Genomic DNA, 17,713 nt, shown 5'->3' with positions numbered 1-17,713 from the left:
TCTGAATAGCTATACACACTGTATGTGGTCTTCTATGGATATTTATCTAAATCTGGAGGATACACAGCAGATAAGTACCTACGGTAATCTAAGCCTGCTATTGCAGAAACTGCAAATTATGTATATCAAATGACCCTCTGCTGATATTAACTTCCAAAGGAACGTATACAGATCATGTGAATAAAAAAAATATATCTATTTAAAACCATAAGTAATCTTTAGGAAAAAAATAAAAATATAAATAAAAACCCTACCAGTATGAGTTATGACAAAGCAGTACTATAATACCCCTCTGACCTTGGCAGAGAAAGCTAATAAAAATACACCAAACAAATTACCATTCAATTTCTTTTCATACATGGTGGTGAGCCAGTCCAAGCCTACATGCTGGTACTCTCTCAACATATGCTTGAGCAAGATGGGAATAGGTGTAGTCACAGATGTAGAAGAGAGTGTAAACCCCTTAGGTTGTAACGCTTCAGCAACAGCGGAGGCATCCTGTAGCTCCTTGTCTGCTTTCTCACTGTCAACCTTGGAATCCTTCTCAAGATTTTCTTTCATCAGAGTCTCCAAACCAAGACTCTGATCCTCTTCCTCCTCCTCTTCCTCCTCCTCCTCCTCCTCACTAGGCAACTCTTCATTGCTGCCCTCATCATCCTTCTCAGATTCCTGTTTGCCTTCCTCCTCTTGCTCCTCAACATCCATTTCTTCATCACCGATGGCATCATCATCGTCTTCGCTACTGTCATCTTCAGAATCATCATCTTCCATAGGCTCTGCACTAGCAGCCAATTCTGCATACTTTTTTCTCAACTCTTCAACAGAAAGTTCATTTTCAGTCTGAAAAAAGTAAGAAACATATGTAATCAATAAGACATAAATTTATTTTACATTGGTTGTTAAGCAGAGTGGAAACAAATAGAGCAAGTGATACATAAGAATGTGAAAAAAATCTTTCATACTTAAATTCTATGTAAAGTTACAAACCGTTTAAGATACAGCTTTTACTTCTAACTTTCCTGCTCCCAAATGTCTATCCCTTCAATATATGGAACTCTACTGTATAGGGTTCTTACAGTTTAGGTACAATACTGAAGTTTCATGTTCCAGATCATTTACATTTTCTTTTAAGTCCCTTGAGGCACTTCTCAAGACCTCAAATCCACAGCCAGCAAAGTATCATCATCACATTTAAAGATGAAAGACCCAGGTTGAGAATTATCCTCAAGTTGAGAAGAATGAATTTCAAATACTTTTACAAGCCAATTGCTCAAGTCCAAACCCTGCTGCAGCACCTATAATAATCTAAAAATCTATTTTTTTTCTGACTGTATTCAAATCTTAAAAAAAAATCAAGATCTATTCCCAACTAGTAACATAAAACCTAAAATTAGTTTTTTGGTCTTCTTCCCCTTCCAATTTTACTCTGATGACAAATAGTGTGATGAAAATCAAACTAACATCCTGAACCCCTTTAACCCTAAGGCCCCGGGTGACGCTCCAGAACGTCTGCCTATTTTCCCGCCATTTTTTTTTATACATTTTTTTTATTATTATTTTTGGAAAAGTTTCTTTTTTTCTTGATTTATCCCCGCATGGAGAGGGGGGGGGGGGTGTAGTACTGTCAGCAGCACCCTAACCCGGAGCTTAAGGGTTAAAAGCATTCTAGCTGTTACCGTACTGTTTACCTGCCATGCACCATCAAGGTAAGATAAATGGGATCATTATCATCCTTATTAATAGCATCTTACATCCACCCTTGTTCCTTTCCCTAGATTCAGGTAAACTTCAAATTCAAGTGAAGGGCAATAAAAAAAAAAAATATAATAATAATAATACAGTAATAGTAAATTATCAGCATCCCTCCCATTGCTCCCCGGGCTAACAACATGTGCCTTGCCTTCCCCGAGAAACACAACCAATTTGATGAAGATTAAGTGGTTGAGAGCCCTGAATGAGGAATATTGAAAGGATAAGCTGAATGTTGTCATGCCAGGTAGCACCCCTCGTTTCGTCTATGTAGACCGAGAGGAGACGGATGCTATCCAACGCTTCATTGATGGAAAGGTCGGCTCACTACATCTCATTACGTGAGATGAACCTGTCCGACCCCCCAAAAATGAAGGAATACCTTGTCACCCACTTCCCCAAGGGTATTTCCCCCAGTGGCGCTCTGTCACTTCCGGGCGTCCACAGAGCAAGAAGACTTTATAAGGATGGTGCATAACTTAGTAGGACCATCACTGTTTGGAAGAGGAAGGAACCACCTCCTGAGGAATACTGCTTCTTCGGCAAGTACGGTACCCCTAGTAACATCAGTCGGTGGACCAGTGAACAATGGCAGTGATAAATGCCAGTGGAATTTCTGAAGGAGCTGGTGCCTCCTCTCATAATGATGCCAACTTGAGGGTGAGTAGCCAGAGCGAGACCGATAATGATGGAAGCATGAATGGGGAGAATGAGCCCCAGACTGCCAGCATGGTCTCTTTAATAACCCCAGGTCTGAAAACTGTCCATAACCCTGTACTTCTTCCAATATTTTCGGAGGAGGAACTTATGAAGGAACCTGTGTATAAAACTCCTACTGGAATAAGGGCCGTGAGGCGCATTATTAAGAACTCCGGCGGTGATGAATTTGAAACGGTTAACTTATTGGTCAGGTTGATCTATGAAGCCAACGCGCGACTCTCTATACTCAGTTCAAGGTGGAACGAGTAACACGAACGCTTAGGTTCATTTCATGGAATATCCAGAGTGTTAACCACAGAATTAAGTGGCCTGCTCACTTATGTAAAGAATGGTCTGGTCTGTAAATAGATCAAAACTCACAATGATGAAAGTATTCACTATCAACAATTTACAGTAAAGACAGCAAACAGTCGGTTTTCGCTGTATAACATCTATGTATGGTGTAATGACCTGCGAGTGGACGTGTTACCATATGCTATGCTGTGTATGGGTGACTTTAACTCTCGTCACACTGTCCTCGGTGATGTCCAGTGTAACTCTAATGGGAGGGTGTTCGTGAATTACATCAATAATCATAATATCACTGTATACGACACAGACAAAGTGACACATCCGATGGAGGCAGACTTGATTAAGTGATTGGGTATAACCTAGCAGACAGTAATGTCAAGGCTAAGGTCATCTCAGACCACCTAGTCAGTGATCATTATGCAATACTTACTAAATACACTGTTGCTGATGTCAAGTGTGAACCCCATCCTAAGCTCAGAATTAACATCCCAGATAATCTTAAACTACACTTCAAGGCCTACATCCACAGATGGTATGCTGGATATACACTTGGGTCAGTGGATGAAGTTTGCTGTGATCTTGTAAATGTCATTACCACATATTATACCGCCTGAGTTAAGTCGAGGAGGAAGGGGGCAGCATTAAACCACCTCTGTGGACACATGACCCCATCCTCACCAAAGAAGGAGAGAAGGTAGAACAGCTTGCCAACACTTATAAGCAAAATAAAACTAGTGATAGCCTCCTGGCATTCCTCAAAGCTAACAGAGCATTTCGTGAACTCAAGGTCAGGTGAGAAACACCAATTGGGAACAATTCTTACAGGGGATTAATAGAACAACCACTGTAGCAGAAGTGTGGAACAAAATTAGAGCCATTACCAAGTCACCCGCCCCAGTCCAACTTCATCACAGCCCTGCAGAATATGCTGACATGCTATTAGACCAATGGTCTAGTGTGTCACAAATCACTTCCCTGCCTCCTGACATACAGCAATATTTTAAAACCACACACATTAATAGGGGTTTCAATATTGAAATAGCCTGTTCCTCACCAGACCTTACCGACCAGTTTCCTATAATGCACCACGAACTAACAACAGCACTAATAAAAGGTGAATCATCCTCCCCTGGTGAGGATGGCATAACCTATAACACCCTGAGATTGTTAAATGAGGTCCCTAACCATCCACTGCTTGACCTGTATCAAGTGAGCCTCACACAGGGTATTCCATCTAAGTCATGGACTCATGGAAACATAGTACCAATCCCTAAAGCTAACTTTCCAAACTTCAGGCCCATTTCACTCACATCCTGTATGTGTAAAGTCCGTGAAAGTGTTGTTCTCAACCGTCTCATGTTTCAAGTCAAAGACAAACTGGCCCCTAATCTGTACGGGTTCATGCCCGGGCGCAGCACATAGACATGCTTTGCAGAATATCTTGTCCACCCAAAAGATAAGACACAAACAGCCTTCATAGATCTTAAATCAGCCTTTGATGTAGCTAATACAGACATTATACTTGAGCAATTAGCTAATTTGGGCATCCAAAGTAACATCCTGACATGGATAAGGGGTTATCTGTCAAACAGGTATGCCAGTGTTCTGTTTAGGGGAGTCAAAAGTACCAGAATGAGAGCATTTGAGCTTGGCACACCTCAGGGAGGAGTGTTAAGTCCTATGCTCTTTAATATACTGATGCACAAGCTTACTGCTGACATTCCAGTTCAGCCAAACGAGGCTGTAATATGCTATGCTGTTGATATCTGCATTATGACACAGACCAAGCTCAGGCTCCAAGCCTTGCTGGATGTATTTGCTCAGAGGACTGTGGAATGTGGTCTTATAATATCTGTTGAAAAGACGAGGGTCCTCAATCCTCGTCCTGCTCACCCTCTGCCTCTTGACTTTAACATTAACAGCATGCCCTTGGAACTATGTAGCTCTTATAAATATCTTGGAAATTGTGTGAATGATGCAAACTTTGTCGGCAACCTTCGTGCCAAACTAATGCAGCGCATTAAACCCCTCAGAACCCTTGTTGGCAAGGGCTATGGAATTAACATCACCTATGCTCGTACTTTCTATCTTCACTTCATTCATTCTGTAGTTGACTATCATGCTCTCCATTTTCTGACTATTCTGCCTAAACAACTCAACAGCCTTGATGTAGTGCAAAATGAAGCCATGCACATCATTCAAGGATGCCCAAAATCAACCAGAATTGTAAACATGAGGAAAGAGCTCGGGCTGCCCTCCCTATCTGAGAGGAAAAGCTCTACTTAATACCATGTTTTGTGTTAAAGTTTTGAAGAACAATGGTCCCCAAACTACAGCTCAAACTGAGTTGATGTTCTATCTAAGTAATCCCGACTATCTCGCTAACCTTCCACAAAAGACTCTCTTTGGTGTGTGGCTTCAAAAAGTGTTGCAGATCTCTTGAAACTGAATGTCCCAATCACCCCAGACAAACCCATTAATGACATTCCTCCTTGGCTGGATATATCAGTTCCTATTAATTACACTCCTGTTGGTAGTAAGCAAATGTTAAACACCGATGTGATGAGATGTGCCACACTAGAAACTATTAACAGACACATAGAGAGTACAGTATTAAATCAAGTGAATGTTATGCTTTTACTTATGGTTCTGTGCAGACAAACACAGGTAGAACAGGCTGTGCAATTGTAATATATAAATAAAAAGAGATGATAGTGTCAAACAAGCAAAGACTGAACAATTGGGCTGGCACAACACAAACAGAATTAACTGAAATCTACTTAGCCACAGACTACCTTAAAGAAAATGGAGGTGGGGTTATATTCTGTGACTCTCAAAGTGCTTTGAAATCAATGAACAGCTCGTCAGGTTCTATGCCTAAAGTTGTGTGTGATATTAAAAGAAATGTGATAACTGCCAATGAGAACAACTCTCGTATCGAATTTGTGTGGATTCCGTCCCATGTTGGAATTAGGTATCATGACTGTGCTGATAGACTGGCCAATGAGGCATGTAAGAAAGAAAATGTTGACCATGACCTTGGCCTGTCCAATGCTGTACTTAAAAACATTCAAGTCAGAATCATGAACTCTGATCTAGAAGAACTGAGAAATGCAGAGACCTGACAGTTGTAGCATTAGTAAATATGACATATTTTGTGACAAGAATGGGCAAACTGTACTCCAAGCTTAGTCAATAAATTTGTTAAACTAAAAAAATCCTTTGAAGTGTATGACTACATATAATTTTGAAGCAGTAAGTGTACAGTGAGGAAGTAGAGTACAGTATAGCAGTAGATGAGATGGCTGCGCTGCCTCAGACTTTATATACAGTACTACAGTATTGCACTGTGCAGATACAAATAAAATTCACTACAACTAGTGATGAAAAGAACATTTATTGGGGGGGTTATTGTACTTTATTTTTATTTATTTTTTTTATTCTCACATTTCACTAAAAAAAGGATGATGGATTTGTTCTACAAAATTTTCTATGCTGGAAAATTATTAATAATTTTTTTTTGGTCAGCCATTGTACCTCGTCTATCTCTCCTCAAAGGGGTGAAGACAGCCATTTCCTTGCACACACTGGCTGAGGCGGATTGACAAGGGGTTTAGGTAATGCAAGAAATTAACAAAGTTCCCTACACCACATTAGAGGAGACAGCAGCCAGACGGCTCTTACCTCTAGCCCTCAAGGCTGGAACACTGAATGCCATAAGCCCAAAACCATATGGCTACAATGTGGGAATTTTATTCTTAATTCTTGATAGTGCCATAATTATTTGATGATATTGGATCAACACAAGCTATAAAATGCTTTATATATATATATTGTATAGTGACCTTTTATGGTACAATATGTATAGCAAGAGTAAATAAAGGTAAAGATTGTGTTGCTTCAGGTGAATTTGACCTTCATTTCTGTAATAAATGAGTCATCATGGACCCTTCTTCCCCCCCCCCCCAAAAAAAAATAACAATACAGTATTGGTGGTTCAAAGTCGGCAGGGATTTGAAATAGAGAAAACGTGGGGTAAAATACTAAAAAGAACACCAGACAAGCCTTTGAAAACCTCACCTAACCTTTTCTAACTTGTAAATGATTAAGAATAACTTTTGAGTTTATGGGTCCCTCCTCATCTGAACACTGAAAACAATACACCATCACATACTAAACAGGAATAAGGTAAGTTCTTTATAGTTCTAACCTTTCTATGGGTTGGGGAAGATTACATACGGCTTTCAAAGGTTTGTCTGGTGTTCTTTTTAGTATTTTACCCCACAGTTTTATCTTTATTTCAAATCCCTGCCGACTTTGAAAAACCAATAGTGTTGGTAATTGGGGGGGGGAGGGGGTAATATTTCCAAAACGGCTCACTTGTGGCGGTAAAGAAGGTCAAATTCGCTAGAAACAACACAAAATACACTGGGAAAACCATTTTTTTTATTAGTTTTGAAAAATTCAGAATCTTTACCTAAATAGATTCTAGAACTGTCTACTGTACTGTATATCATCATTATAATAATATATTAGTTATAATGTCATAAATCACAAGGATAAGCTCAATAGCTACTGTACAACAATGTCAGTATTGTAAAGATACTGCACTACAAAATATACATTTCACCTTTGATGTCTTAAAACCTTCCCCTTGAACATCTTTGAAAAGAGCCATAACATTTGTTTTCTTTCTCCCCGGTATTTTCAGTTTTGTTGATATTTAGCTCTAATTTTCTACATACAGTAATTTTTCATTCCAAAGGCCACTGTAGACAGAACGTTCCCCAATGAGACTCAGTGTCCGGTGAACTGCTCAAGCAGTGGCAGGCTGGCAGCTTGTTCAAACCTGTTTAAATGTGTTTAGACAGTCCAACTGTCTAACATGCATTGGACAGAGAAACAGTAATGCTTATCACTATTTTATATTCTTCTCTGTACAGTACTTCCATAATTACATCTTAGATTAGGGAAAAGTGACATGTAGATGTCAGTTATATGTACTTCATTAAATAAACTTGGTAGGTAAAAATGAGTTTAATTGCATCAATGTTGCTAATTATATTACAGTACATACAGTGTAAGCCAAATTAGCATAAGGCAGTGTTATAATAGCCATAACAAAACCATAAAATAAATTTTTTGGTCTGTAAAAAAAAAAAATAATATAATAATTAATAAATATATAAAAATAAAATGAACACTTGCTTTAGCTTTGCACCACTAACTGCAACATTATTGTACAGCTTGGTGCACCAATATGGATTTACTGTATGATGAGGAGCAGTAGTTCCTGCTGTTAAACAAAATATATTATACTGCCTACATGGTTTATATCATTACACTTCTTTAACATAAATCCAAAGTACAGTATGGAGAGTTCAGTCATGTGGGTTCCGTGCTTATAAAATTGGTCTGGTAGATAGATCTGGCCACACTGTGTTCACATGCACAGCTTCAGCAGGATTTAATTTAATCCTTAATATTTCAATGCAGCATTGAGAGGAGTACCTGTACTAAGTGTTTGGTTAAGGTTAAAAGGCTGTGATTGAATTACAGAATAAAAAGTACAAATCACATATACAGTGTAGGGCTCTAACTATTTGTGATGACAAGCATAACAGATTTAAGTCAGCCAAATAGAAGAGACACTTTGTCTAGATTATTTCAAAATACTGTACAGTACTGTAGGTTTAGCAACATTTGTAAATATATTTGTTTACAAATTTAATCATACAGGGTGTCCAAAAATACAGTTTTTAATAGGAAAGAGTAACTATTCAAGTTTTGTTTTTCACCTACACACACACAAAAAAAAAAAAAAAAAAAAAAAAAAGCATTTCAATATCTAATGCAGTTTGCACATAATGTGTTTGAAACCAGAATGGGACTTTATGTACACCCTGTATATTATTTCAACTACAAATTTAATCATATATTATTTCAACAATACAATACAGTACAGTACGATACATTAATCTGACCAGTCAAAGCTTGCAGCTAGGTGGTGATATCAAAGGAAGCTCCTGATTGGTCAAGTCACGGCGGGTGAACATGCGTGGGAGTGGTGAATTAACAGCAAACGCGGCTGATCGTTTTTAACATTTTTCTGCTTTACTTTATTTATTCAATGTGTTTCACATGATAAATTTTAGTTCCATGGATTTGGACATCATTCAAGAATAGTACTCAATTGTTAACATTAATTGCAATTGCAAAATATAAATAAAAGTAATAAAAAATGAAGAGCTCTAGATGACTGTAACCCATACTTCATTTTGCAGTTCATTTTTTTGCAATGATAAAATCTGCCCTAGGCCCTGGTTGCACATTCAGTACAGTAAACCCCGCTTTATGCGGTTTCCTTTACGCTGCTTCACGCTATTTAGATACCCTGCCGAAACCGAATGATCACTTTCCGCGGTACTTTTACGTGAGAGCGGCACGAGCAGGTGCGCAAGGTCGCCTAGTCATCAAACATTACCAAGTTCTTTCACCCGCCACCCAACAGCCGCCCAAGTCAGTGATAGTGATAATGATAGTGAGGATATGGACTTATATGGACTTTGGGGGTTTGACAAAGAGGCCCTGCAAGCCTCTGTGGTGGGTAGTGATACAATTGATACAAGTGATACAGGTGAAGGCCAATAATCTGCCTTCTGTCGAACCAACCCCATCCCCTGCGGTGCCCAGCCATCTTTTCTACTAATGTAAGTGTTAAAAACCTAATATTATTGATATTTCTCTTAATTATTAATTGTGTATACCATCATAAAATTTTGAAGTTATTTTTACTACAACGTAGGTATTGTGTCTGAAAAAGTGGAGTTTGGGGGTCGGCCCGGTCTCTATTTCAATTAATCCCATATGTTATGTTGTTCACTTTACGCGGGCCGCCGTGGGTTCAATTGACCGCAGAAGTGAGGGTTCAATGTATAATATTTACCCGTACTGTCAAGTATTGCTGTCAGATGATAAAGGAACACCTTGCTTTATGAGCATTCAGGTGACAAACAAGCCTCCCAAAACCTTACTGGTAGTACACAAACAAAACATTGGGAGCATTCATGGAATTTGTTCATTGGTGGAGGATTACTACTGTCCTCTGTAGGGTTGGGAGGCATCCCAGCGGTGCTTTGATTTGCAGTCAGTTGCTTTGTTCACCACCATTCTCCAAGCCAGCAGATGATTCATAAGCAGAAATTACAATACAGTACAGTACAGTACATCGATTATTTGTAAACAATAGATTAGAGTAGAGGCATTGCCTGATTTATGAACACCCTTAATCAAAAATCTTAAATTGTGTATGTGGTATCAAATATTTTGTGAAACAGATGGCAAAATAAATAAATTTTAAAGGCATAAAGAGAATAAAAACAGTAATACTGTAATGTACTGTACCTGTACTGCTTTTCTATTTCACAAAACATTTGATATCACATACATTATTCCTTTCAAGACAGCAACATAGACGGCTTTTAAGTTACTGACAAGGATCCATCAAGCCTTCAAAATCTTGTGTCAAGACCATCAACCAGTACTGAGTCATGATGGTATCATACTGTAGGATCTCACCTGACAACCAGCAGCATCTGGCATAAATTATCTCAAACCTTATGTCTCATTCGACTAATATTAATTTCTTGTATATATATATATATATATATATATATATATATATATATATATATATATATATATATATATATATATATATATATATATATATATATATATATATATATATATATATATATATATATATATATATATATATATATATATATATATATATATATATATATATATATATATATATATATACACACAGTCAACTCCTGCTGTCCACATTCAGCTTCCACGTCACGCAGCACCCTGTCAAACTGAATGCTCACATCCACAGTGCATAAATCCTCTTTAGTGGAGAGCAGCTGATGAGTCACAGCTTATTTGAATCCACCTGTTATCTTCATGGCGTTGCGTGTTTGGCGCTGAGCAAGAATACAGCAGTTCCTCGTCATCAAACACAGCAAAGACCGCCACTACCACAGTCGCCTAAGTCAGTGATAGTGGTGATATAGTGAGGATATGGAACATATATGGATTTTTGAGGCCCTGCAGCCTCTGTGGTGGATAGTGATACACTGATACAGGAGACCTCCTGCCCGAACCGTCCCCCATCCCGCAGCCATCTTTTCTACTATAAGTAAAAACCTAATATTATTGATATTTCTTAATTAAATTGTGGCATCCATCATAAAATATAGTTATTTTACTACAACGTAGGCATTGTGTCTAAAAGTGGAGTTTGGGGTCGGTTCACCTTATTTTCAATTAATCCCATATGTTATGTTGTTCACTTTGAAGATTTCTCACTTTACGCGGGCTACCGTGGTTGAATTAACCCAGAAGTGAGGGTTCACTGTTACAGTTGGTCCTCATACGCGGTTGTAACCCGAGGGAACCCAGAAAGTGAGAAACGCCAAAGTGAATAACATAACATATGGGATTAATTGAAATGGAGTCCGGCCGATCCCCAAACTCCACTTTTGACTACACACACAAACACTTCCAAAGCTCATATAAGTCCATATCCTCACTATAATTATCACTATCACTGACTTGGGCTGCTGTAGGTGGCAGAAGAACTGGTCATGTTTGATGACTACTGACCTTATGAGCATCTATTTTCGCTACTCTTATACAACACATGGCTGATGGCGGAGGTTTGATCCAAATGGCGCCAAGCCTCCAGCCGCCCGCGAATGGGGTTCACGAATGAATGTAAAATGTTATAGGTTCTGGCAAGGCACCGAAGAATCGTTGAATGGACCGCCAGAATATGAGGACCAATTATATATATATATATATATATATATATATATATATATATATATATATATATATATATATATATATATATATATATATATATATATATATACTGTATATATATTTCATCTGTAATAAGATAAACCTACATATTTATTAATATATATATATATATATATATATATATATATATATATATATATATATATATATATATATATATATATATATATATATATATATATATATATATATATATATATATATATACAGAAACCGACACCTAATTTCGGATTAACCTCAATCCCGAACTCCTATTTTTTTTTTTTTTTCAGGGATTAGCCCACCCGGGCACAGGTCACTAACCCACATCAGGGCCTGGGGGGCGATAATATAATAATATTAATAATGATAATGATGATAATTATAATAATAATAATAATAGTAATAAAGAACCGTGAAAGAAATAAAATGAAAAAAAAATCAAGTGAGAAACAATATATGTATGTTGTGTTGTCAATAGTAAGAGTAACAATTGAGACCCTGCAATTGTGTGTAAATGAGGCAGAAAGTCAGATCAGCAACCTGGGACTTGGTCACAATTTTTGTGATGACATATGTTGTTTGACTTTTCTATTTTTTATTCACGGTTTCTGTGCTGGTTCATATTTATTTACTAAAGTGGTTAATATTTTAAAGCAAATTCTATTGAAATATAAATGGCAAATGAACAAAAGTGAATAGAGGGAATTAAATGAGGTAGGTTAAGGAAAGGTACTTTGAAAATGTATGTTTTATTTCCGTAGACTTTATGTACTATTAACCGACCTTTCGGATTATCCGTCGGCCCTTTCCCCATATGTGGTCGGTTAATCGAGGTTTTACTGAAATATATATATATATATATATATTATATATATATATATATATATATATATATATATATATATATATATATATATATATATATATATATACATACATACATACAGTATTACCCCGCCTAACGCGGTTTCACTTAACGCGTTTTATCATATACGCGGTGCCTCGCCAGAGCTGAACTTTCACTTAACACGGATTTTTTTCCACATATACGCGGTGAGTGTCCAGCTCGAGACGCTATTTTTAGATTTGCCCCACCCGCCACCCTGCCTGACTGCCTGTTTTAGCTCATAAAATTCATACAAATTACCCGGCCAGAATATAATTTACATTGCTGGAATTCTTATAATTTGGTGATCATTTTGAATATAAACATCATATATTTTGCATTAGACATACAAATTTTAGATAAAAGGTTTTCTCTAGTAAATATGTTATCTTTTGTGCAAAATATATGACATTTATATTCAAAATATTCCTGGTCTTACAAGGAATCCAGCAATGTCAATTATATTATCCTAACTTTAGTTTGAGGTATTATTTATTAAAATTTAGTGGTTTTCCCACACATCTCCTTGGGACGGTTGGTGGGGGGGGGGAGGGAGGGACCGACCGACCATCTGTTACCCTGTGAAGAATATATTTTTTTTTTATTAACTGAAGATATTTGTTTTAGCTCATAAAATTCATACAAATTACCCTGTCAGAATATAATTTACATTGCTGGAATTCTTATAATTTGATGATCATTTTGAATATAAACATCATATATTTTGCATTAGACATACAAATTTTAGATAAAATGTTTTCTCTAGTAAATATGTTATCTTTTGTGCAAAATATATGACATTTATATTCAAAATATTCCTGGTCTTACAAGGAATCCAGCAATGTCAATTATATTATCCTAACTTTAATCTGAGGTATTATTTAATACAAAATGTTAAAATTTATTTTTTTCACCCACTCTTCTCTTGAAGGGACGATTGGTGGGGGGTGGGGGGGAGGGTTGGGACTGACCGCGCGGTTGGAAGAGGGGGAGGCAAGGTGGGGTACTTTGATTGACAGATAGTGTCCTGAAGAATATTTTTTTTTTATTAACTGAAGATATTTGTTTTAGCTCATAAAATTCATACAAATTACCCGGCCAGAATATAATTTACATTGCTGGAATTCTTATAATTTGGTGATCATTTTGAATATAAACATCATATATTTTGCATTAGACATACAAATTTTAGATAAAATGTTTTCTCTAGTAAATATGTTATCTTTTGTGCAAAATATATAACAATTATATTCAAAATATTCCTGGTCTTACAAGGAATCCAGCAATGTCAATTGTATTATCCTAACTTTAGTTTGAGGTATTATTTATTAAAATTTAGTGGTTTTCCCCAAAAAATTTCTCAGAGAGGGAAGAGCCAGCAGTGTACTGTGAGAAGAGGGGGAGGGAGTTGAGTCCATTATTTGAATGGACATTAACTTGGCGACTGTATTTCTCTATTTCTCTTAAGTATTAATTGTGTGCATGTACCATCATAAAATTAAGATGTTATTTTTACTACAACATAGTTATGTGTCTTCAAAAAGTGGAGTTTGGGGGTCGGGCTGGTTTCTATTGGAATTAATCCCATATGTTCTGTTGTTCACTTAACGCGGATTTCACTTAACACGGGACCCTCTGGGTTCTATTGACCGCGTTAAGTGGGGTACAACTGTATATATGTATATATATATATATATATATATATATATATATATATATATATATATATATATATATATATATATATATATATATATATATATATATATATATATATATATATATATATATATATAAAGATAATTAGACCATAAGGCTATCACTCTTTCAGGCAATAATTATGTATGAACTCTCTTACTTCTTGCAAATGCCTCTGCACACGAGAAGCTGCTGAGCCAGACGTAAATAAATTCAAGGTAAAGTGCTATGTAGACCTACCTAGGCAACTCTCAACTTATGGAAGCCAAACCTGATATTGCCAGGGAAGATAATTTAACCTAACCTAGGGGTAGAAATAAAACCGGTTTTCAGGAATCTCTGGTTTCCTGAGATCCAGTTTTGAGGTTCTATATCTGTACAGTATGATTATTTTGTTGAAAACATTATAAAAAATAACTATCTCATATATAAGCTAGTACTGTACTATACTGTACATGTACTGTATAAAGCCTGGTAGGGGCTTGCATTTTCTGTCCAAATAGATGAGCAGACACAGTCTTTTATTTTTAATGTTGTTTTGTTTTAGTTGGTGATTACTATTTGGATATCCTCAACTAAGAGGTAGAATCTGTCTGGGACAGTACCTGTACAACATATTTACTTTATTTATCTACTGGCCACCCACTGGCCATGTCAAAGGAAGGATACCAGTGGCCTGTGTAGGATCCCTTAATTGTTCTTGATAATATTGGCAAGGACTATTTTGAAGCCCAGTCCTGCACTGTTCTTGATTCCACAGCTTGAGCTGGTAGACCATTCCTTAAGTCTACCAACCTCTGTGTGAAAAATTATTTCTTTATATTTATTCTGCATGATAGCTTGGTGAGTTTATAGTTATGCCCCTTTGTGCTAGTTGTACATTCACATTTTCCATCCCTCAGGATTTTGAATGTTTCAATGAGACCTACCCTTCTCGAAGGTATGCTTTATAATTCCCAAATCTTGATTTGCTTTTCTCACTGCTGCCATCACTTGTTGTGCTGACCTCCAGTAAAGGGTCCGACTAATTACCCAAATGTAGCCGCAATGAAGTCAAATAATGGTCCTACATGAATAAATCGGGTTACCAATCACTTCTCGACTAGTATTTGGTGTCACAAAGTAAAAAAAAAAATTGGAACACGAAATTTAATTTGAGTTAATAGATCGCGTGCATGTACCGAGGGAGCGAGTAATTACCCAAATGTACCCAAATGTAGCCGCAATGAAGTCAAATAATGGTCCTACATGAATAAATCGGACTGCCAATCACTTCTCGACTGGTATTTGGTGTCACGAAGTCACAAAAAATTGGTAAACTTAATTTAATCAGCCATGTTACTGATATATTAATTCCATTGGTTTAATACCAAAATAAGATTTCAAATCACTGTGTCACCAGTTGTTTCATGGAGCCGAACCCAGCGTGATACTGTGGGTTCACTCACCACAGTTCGCCGCGCTATCTCAGTGCTACTTATACCCTCTATGTGAAGGGCAATAACAGCACCTTTCACATTTTACTTTGTCTCCCCCGATAATTCCTTGCAAAGTAAGATCCCTTTGATGACTGGCATGGTGATGATGTCCATTTACGACATCCACTCCAATTCACATCCTTAAAAAAAAACATATATACAGTATACCCATTTATGTTCAAAGGTTGCAGATGTATAACTACCAGCTGTTCAGAAACAGGTCGTGTAACATTGCTCAGAAAGCCTTGAATCATATCAACCCCATGGCTAACAATACTTTTTTGGAGACTGCACAACACATCCACTGATTAGACTGTGCTTGGTCAGGTGTTGGATGATGGTGTCCCTCAGACTACACTGTGGAATGCAATCAGGTTTTTTACATTTAAAAAGTTGTGTTTTATGGGGTTGTGGTTTGTGAAAATTTTGAGGTTAAGAAATTAAAAAAATAGGTATTAGTATTTCATATTTTATTCAGAAATGCCCAAAAAATCAGGAATCCTGAGAGCAATTGGTCCAAAGCATTCTGGATTCTTGATATTGTGCACAGTATAATATAATTTGTGGGATACCTTAGATGTACAAATAGAATAAGAGTACAGTAGTAGCATAATGCGAAACCACACGGAAAGAGAACAACAAGAAAATCAAAATTATACCAGTCAGATCCCTCATTCACCAAGGAAAGAGATCTAACACACAGATATGTAACCCAAATAAGTTGTGTCACCAACATCCCCCTTAAATCAGAAATGGGCTTGTGATTTTCAAAAGATCACAGGCAAGCTCATGTTATGACCAACCAAAACTAGGGTGAACCCCATTCCTGTTGACTTAAGTACTGTGCCAGAAGATTTATACTGTATACATCACCGAACTAAGTTGAAAGACTATCTGTCCCAGCATAAAGGCTAACAGGAACTTGGAAAGACCAGTAAATAATGTTAAGAAACCCTAAGAAATACTTAAGACGACTAAAACAGGTAATACAGTCGGCCCTTAACATACGCGGGTTTATAATACACGGATTTGCAAATACGCGGATTGCCCCGCCAGAGGAATATTCTGTACATTGAAGTAATTGAATTACATTCAAATCACGCGCCATTCAACTCGCGTGCGGCACCGAACACGGGACACCGCTCGCTCCCGCAACCTCACACACACACACACGCATAGCTCTCCCTCACTCAGTCAGTCTCGCTGTAACCACGCTTGTGTTGACATCAGCATTGTAGCTGCAAAAATATTACATTTCCGTGAATGTATTATATCAAGCACAGTATGAATAGAATATCACTAATATAAGAGTATTTTAACCGAAAACTACTAAAAAAACGAGTAACATATCTTGAACATCGGAAGGTTAGGTAAAGTCTTTTGTTTTCATGTAGTTTATCCTAATTTACATTGAAATGCATTACGTTTCAGCAAAACTACTATTTATTTCTGAGAATATGGAAATGTAATATTTTGCTGAAATGACGTACGTATTACAGTGGAAAGTGACGAAAGCAATGACTCGCTTTCTTTCGTCAAAAGATGTTACCGTAATCGCTTTTTGAATGGTTTTCAGTTAAAAAACTGTTGTATTACAATAATATTCTATCCTAATTCACTTGTGATGCAACAGTTTTTAACTGAAAACCATTCGAAAAGCGATTACGGTAACATCTTTTGAACGAAAGAAAGCGAAAGTCATTGTTTTCGTCACGATTTTATCCCACTTTCCACTGTAATACGTACGTCATTTCAGCAAAAATATTACATTTCCGTGAATGTAGTATATCAAGCACAGTATGAATATAATATCATTGTAATATAACAGTATTTTAACCGAAACTATTAAAAAAACGAGTAACATCTCTTGAACATTGGAAGGTTAGGTAAAGTCTTTTGTTTTCGTCATGTATTTTATCCTATTTTACATTGAAATACATCACGTTTCAGCAAAACTACTATTTATTTCTGAGAATATATTCATTCAGGCACAGTTTAGGTAAAATATACA

At 36.8% G+C, this 17,713-nt stretch overlaps 1 protein-coding gene across 4 annotated transcripts in view; it reads right to left on the bottom strand.

Annotated features, from left to right (window-relative positions):
- The window catches only part of LOC121873823 (helicase domino-like), a 140,488-nt gene that overhangs the window by 82,174 nt on the left and 40,601 nt on the right, over nt 1-17,713 (bottom strand). For all 4 annotated transcript variants that reach the window (XM_042377558.1, XM_042377561.1, XM_042377559.1 and 1 more), the window contains exon 5: nt 339-840. In XM_042377558.1, coding sequence (XP_042233492.1) covers nt 339-840 — 502 coding nt within the window. The remainder of the gene's footprint in view (nt 1-338; nt 841-17,713) is intronic.

The sequence above is a fragment of the Homarus americanus genome, unplaced genomic scaffold, assembly GCF_018991925.1.
Source record: "Homarus americanus isolate GMGI-L3 unplaced genomic scaffold, GMGI_Hamer_2.0 scaffold25827, whole genome shotgun sequence".
Lineage (NCBI taxonomy): Eukaryota > Metazoa > Arthropoda > Malacostraca > Decapoda > Nephropidae > Homarus > Homarus americanus.
The sequence above is the reverse complement of the archived record's forward strand: the minus strand, read 5'-3'. Positions and strand labels throughout refer to the sequence as shown.